General features: G+C 37.7%; 1 protein-coding gene across 1 annotated transcript in view; it reads right to left on the bottom strand.

Annotated features, from left to right (window-relative positions):
• The window catches only part of pkd1b (polycystic kidney disease 1b), a 49,118-nt gene that overhangs the window by 20,691 nt on the left and 13,585 nt on the right, over window positions 1-14,842 (bottom strand). Inside the window, exons 9-19 of the mRNA XM_052103194.1 lie at window positions 14,217-14,392; window positions 13,947-14,083; window positions 8,710-12,359; window positions 8,217-8,381; window positions 7,972-8,112; window positions 5,014-5,296; window positions 4,695-4,926; window positions 4,427-4,571; window positions 3,923-4,057; window positions 3,403-3,547; window positions 1,874-2,479 (exon numbers count right to left, since the gene is read on the bottom strand). Coding sequence (XP_051959154.1) covers window positions 1,874-2,479; window positions 3,403-3,547; window positions 3,923-4,057; window positions 4,427-4,571; window positions 4,695-4,926; window positions 5,014-5,296; window positions 7,972-8,112; window positions 8,217-8,381; window positions 8,710-12,359; window positions 13,947-14,083; window positions 14,217-14,392 — 5,815 coding nt within the window. The remainder of the gene's footprint in view (window positions 1-1,873; window positions 2,480-3,402; window positions 3,548-3,922; window positions 4,058-4,426; window positions 4,572-4,694; window positions 4,927-5,013; window positions 5,297-7,971; window positions 8,113-8,216; window positions 8,382-8,709; window positions 12,360-13,946; window positions 14,084-14,216; window positions 14,393-14,842) is intronic.

Raw genomic sequence — 14,842 nt, 5'->3', positions numbered from 1 at the left:
TGCACACTTGGAAATGTAATAACATGCACACACATTGTTATTGAACCTATCGCTTAGCTTTGTTAAAGGGATAGTTCACCCAAAAATGAAAATTATCTAACCATTTACTCACCCTCATACCATCCCAGAAGTGTATATCTTTCTTTCTTCTGCTGAACACAAATTAAGATTTTTAGAAGAAAGAAAGTCATACACTTCTGGGATGGTGTGAGGGTGAGTAAATGATAGAGCAAAATAGAGTAAAAATCGTTTCAGCGATGCATCGCGTTTCATACTCAAACGATTCTGAATCAATTCTCAAAAGAATCAGAATCGATGTGCCCGAATGAAACTACGATCTCGAAATTCTTTCACAAACACACGCACATAGCAACGGGAGAGTTTATTCGTGATAAGAAGCCAACAAACAACATGAAAGACAAGCTTGCACGCATAATTTCACTGATTTGCACACAACGGGGGAAAACACAAGAAAATAATGACGAGGCAGTGGTTTGGGAGATGTTGGTGATGTTTACATTTAATTAAAAGCTCGTTTGTCAGGACAGATTGCACACCTGATGATAAAGGTCTTATCTTCTACTCGCAGAGCAAACAGGCAGAACAGTGCATACAGCACGCTTGATACATTTCTGAAGCAACAACTGCGCTATTTAAACCGCTTTACAAGGAGGAGAGGAGAAGCTGACAGCTGCACTCTCATAGAAGCAGATATATCTCTCATACAGGACCAGCAAATTCCATTTGTGCTTAAAAATTAACATGAAAACCATGGCATAAATTAATTCTAAATAATATTAAAGGATTTACAATGCTTAAAATAAAAATATTCATATAATCAGTTGAAGTAATAATATTTATTGTGTTTTGATGGACAACCAATATTTATTTTGAGCTTTTAAGAGATTTTTGAACTATAGAACCATTTATTTAATGCTTATGGATGTTCCATGTTTTGTTCACAGCTCATACTGAATGTAAAAGGCCAGTTCCTGTAATGTGACTCGTTCTGATTTTTAAAGCAGCTGTTAAATAAAAAGCTGAAAGGGAAAAAATGTAGAGTAAAAAAAAAATATTGAAGGACGAGGTGCATCGTGATGCATTGAGATTCGTTTAATATTTGAATCGTTACTCTTTTAATCGTAATCGAATTGTGAGGCCAGTGAAGATTCACACCTCTAGTAAATGATGAGAGAATTTTCATTTTTGGGAGAACTATCCCTTAAACTCAATGCAGAGTGTTGTTAAATTTACTGCTAGGCATTGTTAAATACACCTCTATGTAACATGCAGCGCAAAACTTTCATAAAAATCAATCCGGATAAATCCGGAGAGCCGGATATAAATGATTGGCAATGATTTGGCCTGTGGGCCACCGATTGAAAAGCCCTGGTCTATTAGGTATCATGAACAAACAATGAACAATATATTTTTACAGCTTTTATTGAGCTTAGTTAAGTTAGGTAATAAAAATACAATTGATAATTGTTAGTACATAGTGCATTAACTAATGTTAACAAATAATTTTTTTGTAAAATACATTTTTCATTTGTATTTGTTAAAGATTAACAAATGCTGTAAAAGTATTGTTGATTGTTATTTTATGTTAACTAATGTTAACAAATGGAACCTTAGAGTAAAGTGTTACTGAGGATTTTTTTTTTTTAAATGCAACTATTTGTGACATGGTTCTCCCCAATAAACTAAGCAACATACAAATAATAATAACCTAATAGTCTTTTACATTTACATTACATTTAGCGGCACCAAATGATTAAAAAAAAAACACAGCAAAGTGATGTCCATTGGAATGGACACAGATCTGAACAGGTTGTGGAGGTCATTAAAGATGTATTGTTATCTGGTACACTACCTGGGATGACACTGAAGTTAAGGGAAACATAGAGGCCAGCCTGAGGTTTAGTTTGCACTGCTTGAACTGTGAAGTTTAAACTCCCCTTAGATGACAGAGTGAAATGTTTCCTAAGCAAACTCTCATCCTCCTCCTCTCTTATCTTTTTCTGCAAAATGAATTGAATTGCAGTGTCTGGTGTCAGGTTAGTAATAGGAATGGGCTTCCCTTGTGGTGTAGCAAACTCCATGGCTGCAAGCGTTGTGGATATAGGTGGTTCTGCAGCTGGAATGAATGGGTTTTCTTCTGCCTCCATTTGCAAAAGGATCTGCAGGACTTCTTGTCTTTTTTCCTTCAGGTGAGAGCTCAGTGCTGATGGGATGTGAAACTGGCAGTGGTTGGAGTTGTCTGTGCACAGGAGGTCTTTAGTAGGGTCACCCCGTATGCCCACCACATTGATCTTTGGAGCAGCGAGGGAAAGAGCCTCTTCCCCACGCATCTGAGACAACATCAATGAACGCATGAGCTCTACAATCTGGCCTAGTGCTGATACAGCTGTCTCTGATGTTCCCAAATGCTTGTGGCCTGAATTACTCCTCTCTAAATGATCAACAGTCAGGGCACTGCCTGCAATGAAAATGGAAGAATGGTAAAGCCACAGTTAATTTAATTTTAAATTAATAATAATAAATATTAAAAACTTCAGACCAGAGATGACATAATGATTAATATTATAATTTTCGTACTTTTTTTTTTAAGAGCAAAGAATTTTTCACAGTAAACGTATAGAATTGCACCACTTCCTGTTGCCTTAATCCTTTCATTGCTTGTGTGCCCATATGTGTGGAAGTTGCAGACCTAGTTATGAACTCTCGCTGTTTTTTAATTACTACATCTCTGTTTCTGGTCTATTTTAATTTCTGGTCTAATTAATGCATGACTTGTATTACACACAGCAAACTGATCTTACCATTATCTTGCCATCATACAGTGAGGCACTTACAATAAATGTGAATGAGGTACATTTTTGGCAGGTTTAAAGACTTGTTTAAATAGTCATTTTTACAGTCGTATTAGACTTTGTTGACATTACACTGTCATGGCAATGATGTTGTAAAATTGGCTATAACATTTCACAGAAAAGGTTAATAAGTTAATACTTTTGAAAAGTTTAACTGACCACATTCACTTCCATTGTAAGTCTCTCACTGGAACCCAGATTTTTGCTATTTTAAAAGAAAAGGAAGGGCAAGTCAAAACTAATTTTTGTGGTAATCAACATTATGCTAAGTTTTGGGTTCCTTGCCACAGTCGCCTTCGGCTTACTCTCTCGCCTAAAGACAAATACATTTAAGACATTATTTTCTAGGATGTTTTTCAATTAAACTGCTCAATCAGGACTTTAAGACATTACAAGAGCATAAGAATGAAATTACTGCTCCTAAAGAACCAAAATGAAGAAAAAAAAGAAAAGTGTTCAATATGCTTCAGAGTGACCCTCTAGTATCAAACTGAATGTAAATGCTGAAGACTGAATGTACTGTAGTTACTTAAAACATTGAGAATGTTCCTGCCGGTCTCTGTGGGGCTGATGTCACTATGTCCTGTTTGTTCTCTTATTACTTTGATCATCTTCTCCGTAACCTTAAGAACCTTTGCTTGGCAGCCCTTGCACTGCACTTCAGACGGAACTGCCTGCAGACAGAAAACGTGGTTCAGTTTTTTCTAGTACATAAAGGTTGTACTTGTAACATCATCAGAATCCACCAATATCACATGTGACAAATAATTTGTTCTTTGGTAGCATGAATTTTTTCTGTATTCCCTCGACTCCTCATTATGAGATGTTCCAGCAGGCAGTCACAGCAGGCAGTCTATATTTGTTGTTGAGTCTTTGGCTCCAGTGTCACATCTTATAATTGCACTGTACTGGATCTATAGCAAGTTGCTGACATGCTTTGTGTTGAGCTGCAATTAATGCTGAAACTGGAGGTGTAGGGTGATTCTGTTATATATTTTAAGCTGGGTGTGCTGTCTATTTCCATGAGCGTTAACAGTAGAAAGTCTTACTGTAGATTGGGCCAAAGCTGAGCTGATCTGTGCTACATCCTGAAGCGTAGAGACTGGCACAGACGCCAGAGCCTGAGTTACATTTCCTCGCATCTGAATCTTGTCCTCCAAATCATGAGCACTAAAAGTCTCCAGCTGTGGAAGAGATTTTGCTATAAACAAGGCGATCAGTGTTTTAAATAATTAGTGTTGAAATACTTTTTTAAGATATGGTCTTCAACTACGAGAATCCTCCCTCTAATATCACCTATTTCTGACTAGCAAAGAGACTACAATAGCAAGAAGCGAATCATGTTCATGGATGTTATATTCAAAAGGATATTGAGTATTGGAAAAAAGGTGGGGGAATAAGCTCTTCGATATGTCCTGCTCCGTCACCTTGTTTCAATTGGAAATATGTCAACACAGGAAAGAAATCTGTGCTTGTCAGATCAGTTCATGGGAACACAGGAAAAATCCTTAATAAAATCCAGACAAGTGTTTTATAAGGGCTATCCCAGTTACCTGGTTGAGTTGGCTGGTGAGGGCGATAGAATATTGTATGATGTTCTGAGGATTGCCTTGCTGGAGCAACGCCCAGAACTCTGATTGGATCTTATTTCTTAACCACTCAGTTGTGCAATGGTCATTCAACAGCACTGTCAGGTTCCTACATGAGATATGAAGTGTTACTTTGAATCTGTGATGTGGCAAGCATGTAACAAGAAACGCAAATTAAAGAAATTGAAAAAATATTTTTGCAGACTAAATAACTGCCAAGCAGTGAACTAACTTTCTCAATGTGATGACTGAAGCCCCCATGTTATCTTCAACCATCACCAGCATGTAAATAACAGATGTGTTTTCTGCTATGCTTAAATTACCAAGTGGCACCAGGGAGCCGAAAGTGCTTTGAGTGCCTCTATAAAGAGTAATCAAGGGACATAATGGTCCAAAATCTTCACACTGTGCCACTTGTAGTGAAAATATCAGTTGAGCTGAGTCACCATCGTCATCCATCCACCCTGCCATTGAGAAAAAATAGCAACAAAGACGTCAAACCAAAGAGCCATTACTTGGGTGAGAATAACATTGGAGAAAAACAACACTACCTGAGCAGTTGTAAATGACCACTGTTTCCAGGAAATGAAGAGAGTCGTCTGGTGACAGAGTGCAAATGCCCCCGTAGGGAGGATGGTTGGGGACTAATGTGATGCTTGCTGACCCCCAATTCCCAGAGGCTGGTTCAGACACGTTGAGAGTAAAGGTATATTCATGTCCCTCCATTAGCACCCCTGCTCTAATGACTATCTCTCTCCAGAGGTTTCCTGTTGAGGTAGTGACTTCATTCAGTGCTATAGCTTCACCTTTCTGATTCTCTGCTGTCCACTTGTACTGTAAGATGAAGTGGAGTAAAATCAAAAGCTTACAGTATTATACACCAGGGTTTTTCAAACTTTTGAATACCAGGGACTCCCAAATGTGATGATGCCTTTGCAAGGAACCCCGTTAAAAAATGTAAAGGCAGATTTTTTTATCTTTTCACTTATGACTTATATACTGTACAAGTCCAAAATGAAATGTTTTTATGTTATTTTAACTTTACTAAAGCTAAACAATTACCAATATTAAAAGTTAGCTGCTTATCTTTTTTCTTTTTACCCAATATCAGGACATAGAATTCAATTCATATTTTTGTATGAAGAGCTTTTTACAACAAAAATCACTCCAAGGCAGCTATAAATATTGCCATTCAACCAGAAAGCAAGTTAAAGTGATAGTTCACCCAAAAATGAAAATTCTCTCATCATTTACTCACCCTCATGCCATCCCAGATGTGTATGACTTTCTTTCTACTATTAAACACAAATACAGTTTTTTAGCAAAATATCTCAGCACTGTAGGCCCTTTCAATTCAAGTGAATGGTGGCCAGAACTTTGAAGGTCCACAAAGCATAAATGCAGCATAATAGTAATCCACACAACTCCAGTGGTTAAACCCATTGTCTTCAGATGCGATATGATAGGTGTGGGTTTAGAAACAGACCAAAATGTAAGTACTTTTCTATAAATCTCTACTTTCTACTTTCACATTCTTCTGTTTTTTTTTGTGTGTGTGATTTGCACTGTTTGTGCATATTACCACCTACTGGGAGCTTACAGTAAATAAATAATTTAAATATTGATCTTTTTCTATATCTGTATGATAACCACTGGAGTCATATTGAATACTTTTATGCTGCCTTTATATGCTTTTTGGAGATTCATAGAACTGGTCACCATTTGCTTGCATAGTATGGACCTACAGAGCTGAAATAAAAATCTTTGTTTGTGTTCAGCATTAGAAAGAAGTCAGAAAGTCATACACATCCGGGATGGCATGAGAGTGAATAAATGATGAGAGAATTTTCATTTTTGGGTGAACTATCCTTTTAAAGATGACAATGGCAATGAAAAACTAGAAACATAGCCTACACAAACTATTTTATGTAGTGGCATATTTAGTTGCAAATGAGAGAAAATTCTAAATTTTCTCCCACGAAGCTAAAATTCTGCAAAAAAAGAAACATCCCTATTTCAGGACACTGTATTTTAAATATAATTTTGTAAAAATCTAAATAACTTTACAGATTTTTATTGTAAAGGGCTTAAACAATTTTTTCCATGCTTGTTAAATGAACCATAAACAATTACTGAACATGCATCTGTGGAACGGTCATTAAGACAGTAACAGCTTACAGACAGTAGGGAAATGTCACAATTATAAAAACTTAGGACACTAAAGAGACCTTTCTACTGACTCTGAAAAACACCAAAAGAAAGATGCCCAGGGTCCTTGCTCATCTGTGTGAACATGCCTTAGGCATGCTGCATGGAGGCATGAGGACTGCAGATGTGGCCAGGGCAATAAATTGTGATGTCCGTACTTTGAGACGCATAAGACAACGCTAAAGGGAGACAGGAAGGACAGCTGATCATCCTCGCAGTGGAAAACCACGTGTAACAACACCTGCAAAGGATCGGTACATCCAAATATCACACCTGCGGGACAGGTACAGGATGGCAACAACAACTGCCTGAGTTACACCAGGAATGCACAATCCCTCCAACAGCGCTCAGACTGTCTGCAATAGGCTGAGAGAGGCTGGACTGTAGGCTTGTAGGCCTGTTGTAAGGCAGGTCCTTACCAGACGTCACTGGCAACAAAGTCGCCAATGGGAACAAACCAACTTTCGCTGGACCAGACAGGACTGGGAAAAAGTGCTCTTCACTGACGAGTCGTGGTTTTGTCTCACATGGGGTGATGGTCAGACTCGCATTTATTGTCAAATAAATGAGCGTTACACCGAAGCCGGTACTCTGGAGCAGGATCGATTTGGAAGTGGAGGGTCCGTCATGGTCTTTGGCGGTGTTTCACAGCATCATCGGACTGAGCTTGTTGTCAATGCAGGCAATCTCAACACTGTGTATTACAGGGAAGACATCCTCCTCCCTCATGTGGTACCCTTCCTTCAGGCTCATCCTGACATGACCCTCCAGCATGACAATGCCACCAGCCATACTGCAAGACAGGAATGTCAGTGTTCTGCCATGGCCAGCGAAGAGCATTGAGCACGTCTGGGACCTGGTGGCCCCAGCTGGTGGCCACACCATATACTGATTTTTACTTTTGATTTTGACCTTACATTTGTTCAGGGACACATTATTCCATTTCTGTTAGTCACATGTCTGTGAAACTTGTTCAGTTTAAGTCTTAGTTGTTGAATCTTTTTATGTTCATACAAATATTTACACGTTAAGTTTGCTGAAAATAAAAGCAGTTGAAATTTAGAGGATATTTCTTTTTTGCTGAGTTTTATATGCAGATTTCGTTTGAATTTCTTACTTTAAAAATATTCGTAAAACCTTTATTTTTTTCTATTATTTTTTTCGGCTTGTCTAGCAGCCTCTTGTGGTCCCTGTCTGAAAGGTTCTGTAATAGGCTATTTTAGATTGTGTGTATGTGTGTGAGACATTATGGGCTTGTTTGATATGAAGTCATTTTTTTAACTATGTTGTGAACTGACTACCTGTACAGTGTCTTCTTCACACGAAGAACAATAGCCAGCCAAGACAATTCGCCAACTATGACTCATATGGAATGACAACAGGGAGTTACAGGATACACAATTCACAGTCACAGGTAGTAAAGCAACATTGTACACTGTAACCTGCCAGAATGAACAGAATTAGAACAGCATTAAATGACAAAAATGTTTGCAATGAAATATCTAATAGCTAAATGTAAGCTTAAGAAAAATGAGACAACACTCACTGACTGTGATACAGAGACAGGCTGTCGTCCACTTTTGTAAAGGGTTAAAGTAAAGGTGTACAATCTGTCTGGCAACAGAGTACTTCTGGGAAGAAGAAGAATACTTCCATTTTCGGGAATATGATGATGAGGGGTGTAAATGTCTGAAGACGATGCTGCAGTGTTCTGGAAGCACAGAATTCCCCATCAATAAAGTGTTTACAGAAGCCCCTTTCACACATGCAACCAGGTAAAGTAAATTTCAGGAAAATCAATGGGTTGCCTTTACTGGTAAATGGGCCACATGTGTTGTTCACACATACCATCAAAATGCACATTTATAGGTACTTATGATAGAACTTCTCATTAAGGGAAATTACCAGAGCAAAATTGACCAGTATTTTCAAAAAGGTTGCTTGCGTTTACACATGGCCTCAAACATGAAAATTGCAGTAAATATTTTGGAAAACGCTGTATGTGTGAAAGGGGCTATTTCCTTGCAAATGTAACTTACCTCTATAATGTAACCCCACTGGAACCAAAACGACTCAAAATCATTCTCCTCTGAATCTGGATCATATGACTCAGTTGCATCCATTATAAGGTCATTTTTACTTGACCAGAGCCTGCGAGATCCACCTTTAATCAGAGGCACCAACTGACTGTGAACAACAGCAAACTTTAAAGTCTTGTGCTGCTTTAAGGGAGTTCCCTGTAGTTTGGTGGTAAATGCTAAACAGTAGTTTCCCACTTTAAGAGTGTGCCTTGGCAGAAACAGAAGTGGTGTAGTAACATCAACAGAATCGTTTAATGATATCTTGTCCATTGCTGAGCAATCAGGGCCACTGAAAATCTCCCATAGATATGATGCTTTGTATGTATTGCAACCTTTGAAGTCTACTCTTGCTTCAAAAAATCTTGGTCTGGATTTTAATGTCTTAGATTGTTCTTCAACCAGGTAGATGTCAGGCTGGGTGCACTTCAATTTTTGTACTTCAATTTCCATTTGCGTTGAGGCCTGACTTATGTCATTAAAAGCTGTTAATTGCACCACAAACCGACCAGTAACATTGTATCTGTGGTCTTGAGTATTGGATTTTGTAACCAGGGTTTCTCCGCTGGGATCGCCAAAATCCCAAATTAATTTAAGGTCACTTCCTCCATCTGTGATGGCTACAAAAAAGATTGGATAGTCAATAAAAGCAACATCATGTGAGCTAACAAGCTTCACTTCCTTCACATGCTTCTGTACTTTTGCTGTAATGCTCAGGGACTGTGAGCAGAAGCCATTATCAGCTTCCACTGTAACATACAGGGATCCGTTTGTAATAGGTGTGAAGTGAACGTTTTGCCCGATTTCCCGAGAGGAATAGATTCCATTTAATAGGAAAGTCCAGTGATAATCGGCTTGTGAGCTACTGCTTTCTTTTGCTTGAAAATTAATGGTTTTTGATGCCTCAAGGACAGCAGAGCAACAGCCAATCAAATGCAAGCCCTTCATTCTTTCCACCACTTGCACAGTTACTGTAACTGTTTGGATACTAACATTATTTTTTGCTATTGCTCTCACCAAGTGCTTTCCAACTGCAAGAGATGAGGTTGTAAAATTCTGCTCAATGTCCACTGACGAAATTTCATTCATGAATTCCAAAGTAAAGGAAACTTTACTTCCTTGGGAGACAGATGGTTTGAATGAAACCAAATCATTCTCGCATACAATACTGCTGCTAGCTGTTAGTGAAAGTCCTTGGATCGCATCCTCAATGGTCACAATATACGAAACAGTTTGCCAGCTAATGTCATTTGAGGCATTAAGTGAGACACGGTGATCTCCAACATCCACAAAAGAATAGCTAAATATTTGATTGTCAGCAAGAAGAATAACTGTACTGTTATGAAAAGTTAATGTCCATTCCCAATGTAGGACATTTCCTGTCCTTGCACATCCATGGAGTGACAGGATTCTATTTGATGCGACAAAAAATGGGCTTGATTTTCCATTTATCTGAAAGTCTACTTCGGAGATGCTCTCCTGAATTATTAGTAGTTTAGTTGCATTGTTAGACCCAAAGACATTTGAGACCAACACTCTGAGCTTGACCACACCAATAACTTTGAAGACATGCAAAATAAAGGGTACATCTGAAATTTTAGGACTGTGTTCAGAGTCCAGGAACCATGAGTACAGAAGGTCTGTTCCAGATGCTACACTCACAGAGATCTTCACTGGTTTTCCTTTGGCGGCAACATTCATTGATGCTAAAATCCTCAAACCAGAAATGCGCTCAACTGCTCTCAATGAAAGTTCAGTATCTACTGATCCAAGAACATTGGATACTTCCAACCTGATAAACAAATCACCAGAGATGTTTGTACATAGCTGAAATTGAACACTGTTACTTATAGTTTGATTAGTCCCACTTTGATCTGCAAGCCACTTATATGTCAAGTTAGAACCATGTGTCACTGAAGTTCTCAATAGTACAATCTGATTGGTCAGGAAATATCTTGCAGACTGCAGACCTTGAGATTGGATTTGAACCCCCTCTATTCTCTCTATGACCTCAATATACATTGTGGTTTCCATCAGACTGACATGATTTTGAGCAGTGACTTTAATCAAAAATATCCCTGCTTTAGGAAACACATAAATAAACTCAGATGTTCCAGGGGTTGAAAGTGACAAATAATTCAAAGTCCAGTTAAACTTAACATTTTCATTCACATCAGTCCAAGCTTTAAATAGTATCTCTTTTCCTGCCTCTGCAAATGGCTGACTGGTATTAACAATTAAATATGACAGAGGTACCTGCACCTCTACTTCTATGGACACAGAATGGGAACTTACTGCATTAGATGCAGTAGCAGTCACACAAAACCTCCCAGGAAAAGCAAAAATGTGTGACTGATTTTGACCCTTCTTTTTTAAGAAACCATCTCCAAAGTCCCACTGAAAAGAAACGTCTCTCTTACCAGAAAGCTCAGCACAAAAATAATAGGACTGATTCACAGTCATTGCATCTTGGTTACCTTCTAATTTTATGAATAAATTGGATACAGACATTTGAACCAAAACTGTTGTTTCTGTTGTTTTGTTGCTAACTTCATTACTTGCCATCACCATAATTACATACAAACCCTCAGCTGGGAAAACAAAGCAATGGTGTGACAGGCCTATGACTGGGGTATCATTTAAAAAGTTATTACTCCACTGAAACTTATAAGGATCACTTACTATAGGAAGCACAGATACATTCATGCATATTTCCTCATTCACCGCTACAGCAGTCTTGGGCAAATGCAATGTGACTTTTGTAATTTGGGGCTCAACACATATGTTGGTTTGATAATGGGCCGCACCCACTGGGCTATTAGCTTTTACACTAATTGAGTAAATCCCTGAATTTAAGAAAGTATGAGTGATAGAGGTAGCTCCTTTAACAATAGACAACTGACTTCCATCTCCAAAATCCCAGTGAAAAGTTAAAAGAGGAACATTTCCTTTCACCACCACCTCAAAATCTATCTCCGCTTCATTCACAACGCAGTCAGTTGGCAAGATTTTACAAATAAACAACTTATAGACTTCCACATTGACCGACTGGTTTTCCCTACCTACAGAATTATACGCAGCAACCTGAACAGTGTAGTTACCAGGAGACATATAAATGTGAGAGGCGGAGCTTCCAAAGTGATCATTTAGTACCGAACCATCTCCAAAGTCAAAAGTCCATTTTAGATGTGTGCCAGCAGAAACATTCCCAGTGATTTCAAAGATGCAATTAAGTTCAATGGAGCCAGTGTAACTCAGCTGGAGACCAGAGACAGCTTCAACTATCTCCACAGCTGTATAGTTAGTTAAGACTGACACAGTGTTGTTGGCAGAAATGGTGACATCGTATTTCCTGGGTCTTATAAAAACATGACTGACTTTACTGTGATAGTCCTTCACTTTACTGGAGTTGTCACCGAAGTTCCAGGAGTAAATCACTCCGTATGAAGAAGGCCATAGTAAGACCTCAAAGAAGATGGTGTGGTTGACTTGACAGACAACAGGAGATGATGACACCAGCAATCTTGATATTGGAGTCCTTACTTTGACCGTTACATTCTTTTCAATATGGTCATATTTGTTGTAAGCCATTATTTTCAAGGTGTAGTCACCTAGAAAGAAAAAAATTACAATGCTACAATTTAGTTGGTCAATTTTTCAAAGCTACATCAAAAAACTTAATCAGTATTTTTGTCTTGTTTTCTGGTAAAATTAAATTGGTTACACTTTACAATAAGGTTCTATTTGTTAACATTAGTTAATGCATGAGGTACAGTATCATAAACTAACAATTAACAATGATTATTTTTTTTAAATCTATTAATCTTGACTATTGTTTATTTATCAAAAGATTATTGTTCATTGTTAGTTCATAATATATTAACTAATATACAAATTATAATGTTGTTTTATCAAATGTTGGAATTTACATTAAGTGCCATAAAAAGTGCCGTTTATTATAAGTTCATGTTAACTAATACAACCTTATTATTATAAAGGTTTACCAATAAATCTAACAAAATATAGTTATTTTTATGCCTAAAAAAAGAAAACAAATGCCTATGGAAAATGAAAACTTAATTTATATTAATATATTCTCTTATTATATTACAAATATAAATAAATCTACCATGTTATAAGGATGTTTAGATATTTTTAATAGACAACAAGATAAAAACACTGTTTAAGTAAATTTTATTTGCAGTGTTCTAATAATGCTTTTAATGTTCTATTAATGTTTTAAATATTCTAATATAGTAATATTTATAAACATATTATAGGATACACTGATGAGCCAAAACATTATAACCACTCACATGTAAAGTAAATAACATTGATCATTACCTAACAAGGCCACATGTCAAGGTCTCGGAAGATTAGGTGGTAAGAGCAATATGTTCTCGTAATCATTGTGTTGAATGCAGGAATATTGGCAAGGGCCAAATTGTTATGGCCAGATGACTGGGTCAGTGCATTTCTAAAACAGCAAGGCTTGTGGGGTGCTCCCGGTTTGCAGTGGTGAGTACAAGGGCAATGAAGGCTCTCCCGTCTTGTCCGAACCGACAGACCAGTCAGAGTGCCAATGATGACCCCTGTCCACCATCAAAAGTGCCTACAATGGACTCGCAAGCATCAGAACTGGACCTTGGAGCAGTGGAAGAAGGTTGCCTGGTCCAATGAGTCCTGTTTTGTTTTACATCACGTGGATGGCAGAGTACTTGTGCACCATTTACCTAGGGAAGTAATGGCACCAGAATGCACTGTGAGAGGATGGCAAGATGGTGAAGAAAGTGTGATGCTCAAGGGAATGTTCTGCTGGGAAACCCTGTGTCCGGACATTCATGTGGATGTCAGTTTGACACGTGCCACCTAACTAAACATCATTGCAGACCAGGTACACCCCTTCATGTCAATGGTACTCCCTGATGGCAGTAGCCTCTTTCAGCAGAATAATGCACCCTGCCACACTGCACACATTGATTGGGAATGGTTTGAGGAAAATGATGAAGAGATTAATGTGTTTCCCTGGCCTCCAAATTCCCCAGATCTCAATCAGAGACAGGGTTCTTGTAGAGTCAATTCCTCTGCGGGCTGGTGCTTCATTGGCAGCACGTCGAGGACCAACTGCATATTAGGCATAAGTTTTGGCTCATCGGTGTATACTATTTATGGTTTTATTTTTGCAATGAAACATGTACCTGGGAAAGAAAACATATGATGTGCGGAGTCTTGCAGGTAAACATGTTTGATACTTTGCTGAAGATGGCTGTCTTTAATTTCTAAAGCAGCAGAAATTGGGTGACTGAGAGAAGTCGTATTATCACCAAAATCCCATCTGGAGAGATAATTTTATAGTACAATATACATAATATAGTCTTTATATAAGCCAAATGTAATTTTAGAACTTTAACTCAATTAAAATAATTACATGTTAATTATAATAGCAATTATAATTTAGAAATATTAACCTGATTGTAACACCTATAGAGATGTCAGCTTTAACACAAATGGTGTAGAGAGTTGAGGTGTTTACAGCAATGGCCTCTGGCATGGAAATTACTGCTAGTTCAGCTAATGGGGTCATTACATCGGCTGTTAGCTTGACCTCAATTAACTGAGAGCTCACAGGGTTCTTTGCCATCACCTAGTATAGAGAAAGCAGTAAATATTTAATGAAATAAGACAAAAAAATAAATACATAATTTGAAACAAAACCTAAAGCAGTGGTTGTCAACTGGTTGGTCACAGGTCTGTTTTGATAGGATTGTGGACAGCACAATTTTTTTGAATGCAAATAATAAAATGCAACAAACCAAATAATTAAGCACAGTATAGAATATAAATAAATAGCCTTATCAACTTTAATAAGGGAGGAGAAAATGGAGTCTTTTGTTGTTAAAGGAAACTGCTGTTCATCCAATCAAACTTTACAATATGTTTCTAATATACTATTAGAAATTAAACATTCAAATTACAGAATAAAGATTACCCAAAAACATGTTAATAATTTCACATAATGTTGGGCCTGTGCAGTTCATGGTAATATAAATATATTTTAGAGATTGATTTAAAGATCAAGGGTTATTGTATGCCA

Source organism: Xyrauchen texanus, chromosome 33, assembly GCF_025860055.1.
Source record: "Xyrauchen texanus isolate HMW12.3.18 chromosome 33, RBS_HiC_50CHRs, whole genome shotgun sequence".
Classification (NCBI taxonomy): domain Eukaryota; kingdom Metazoa; phylum Chordata; class Actinopteri; order Cypriniformes; family Catostomidae; genus Xyrauchen; species Xyrauchen texanus.
Note: the sequence above shows the minus strand (reverse complement) of the source record. Positions and strands in the feature narration are given on the sequence as shown.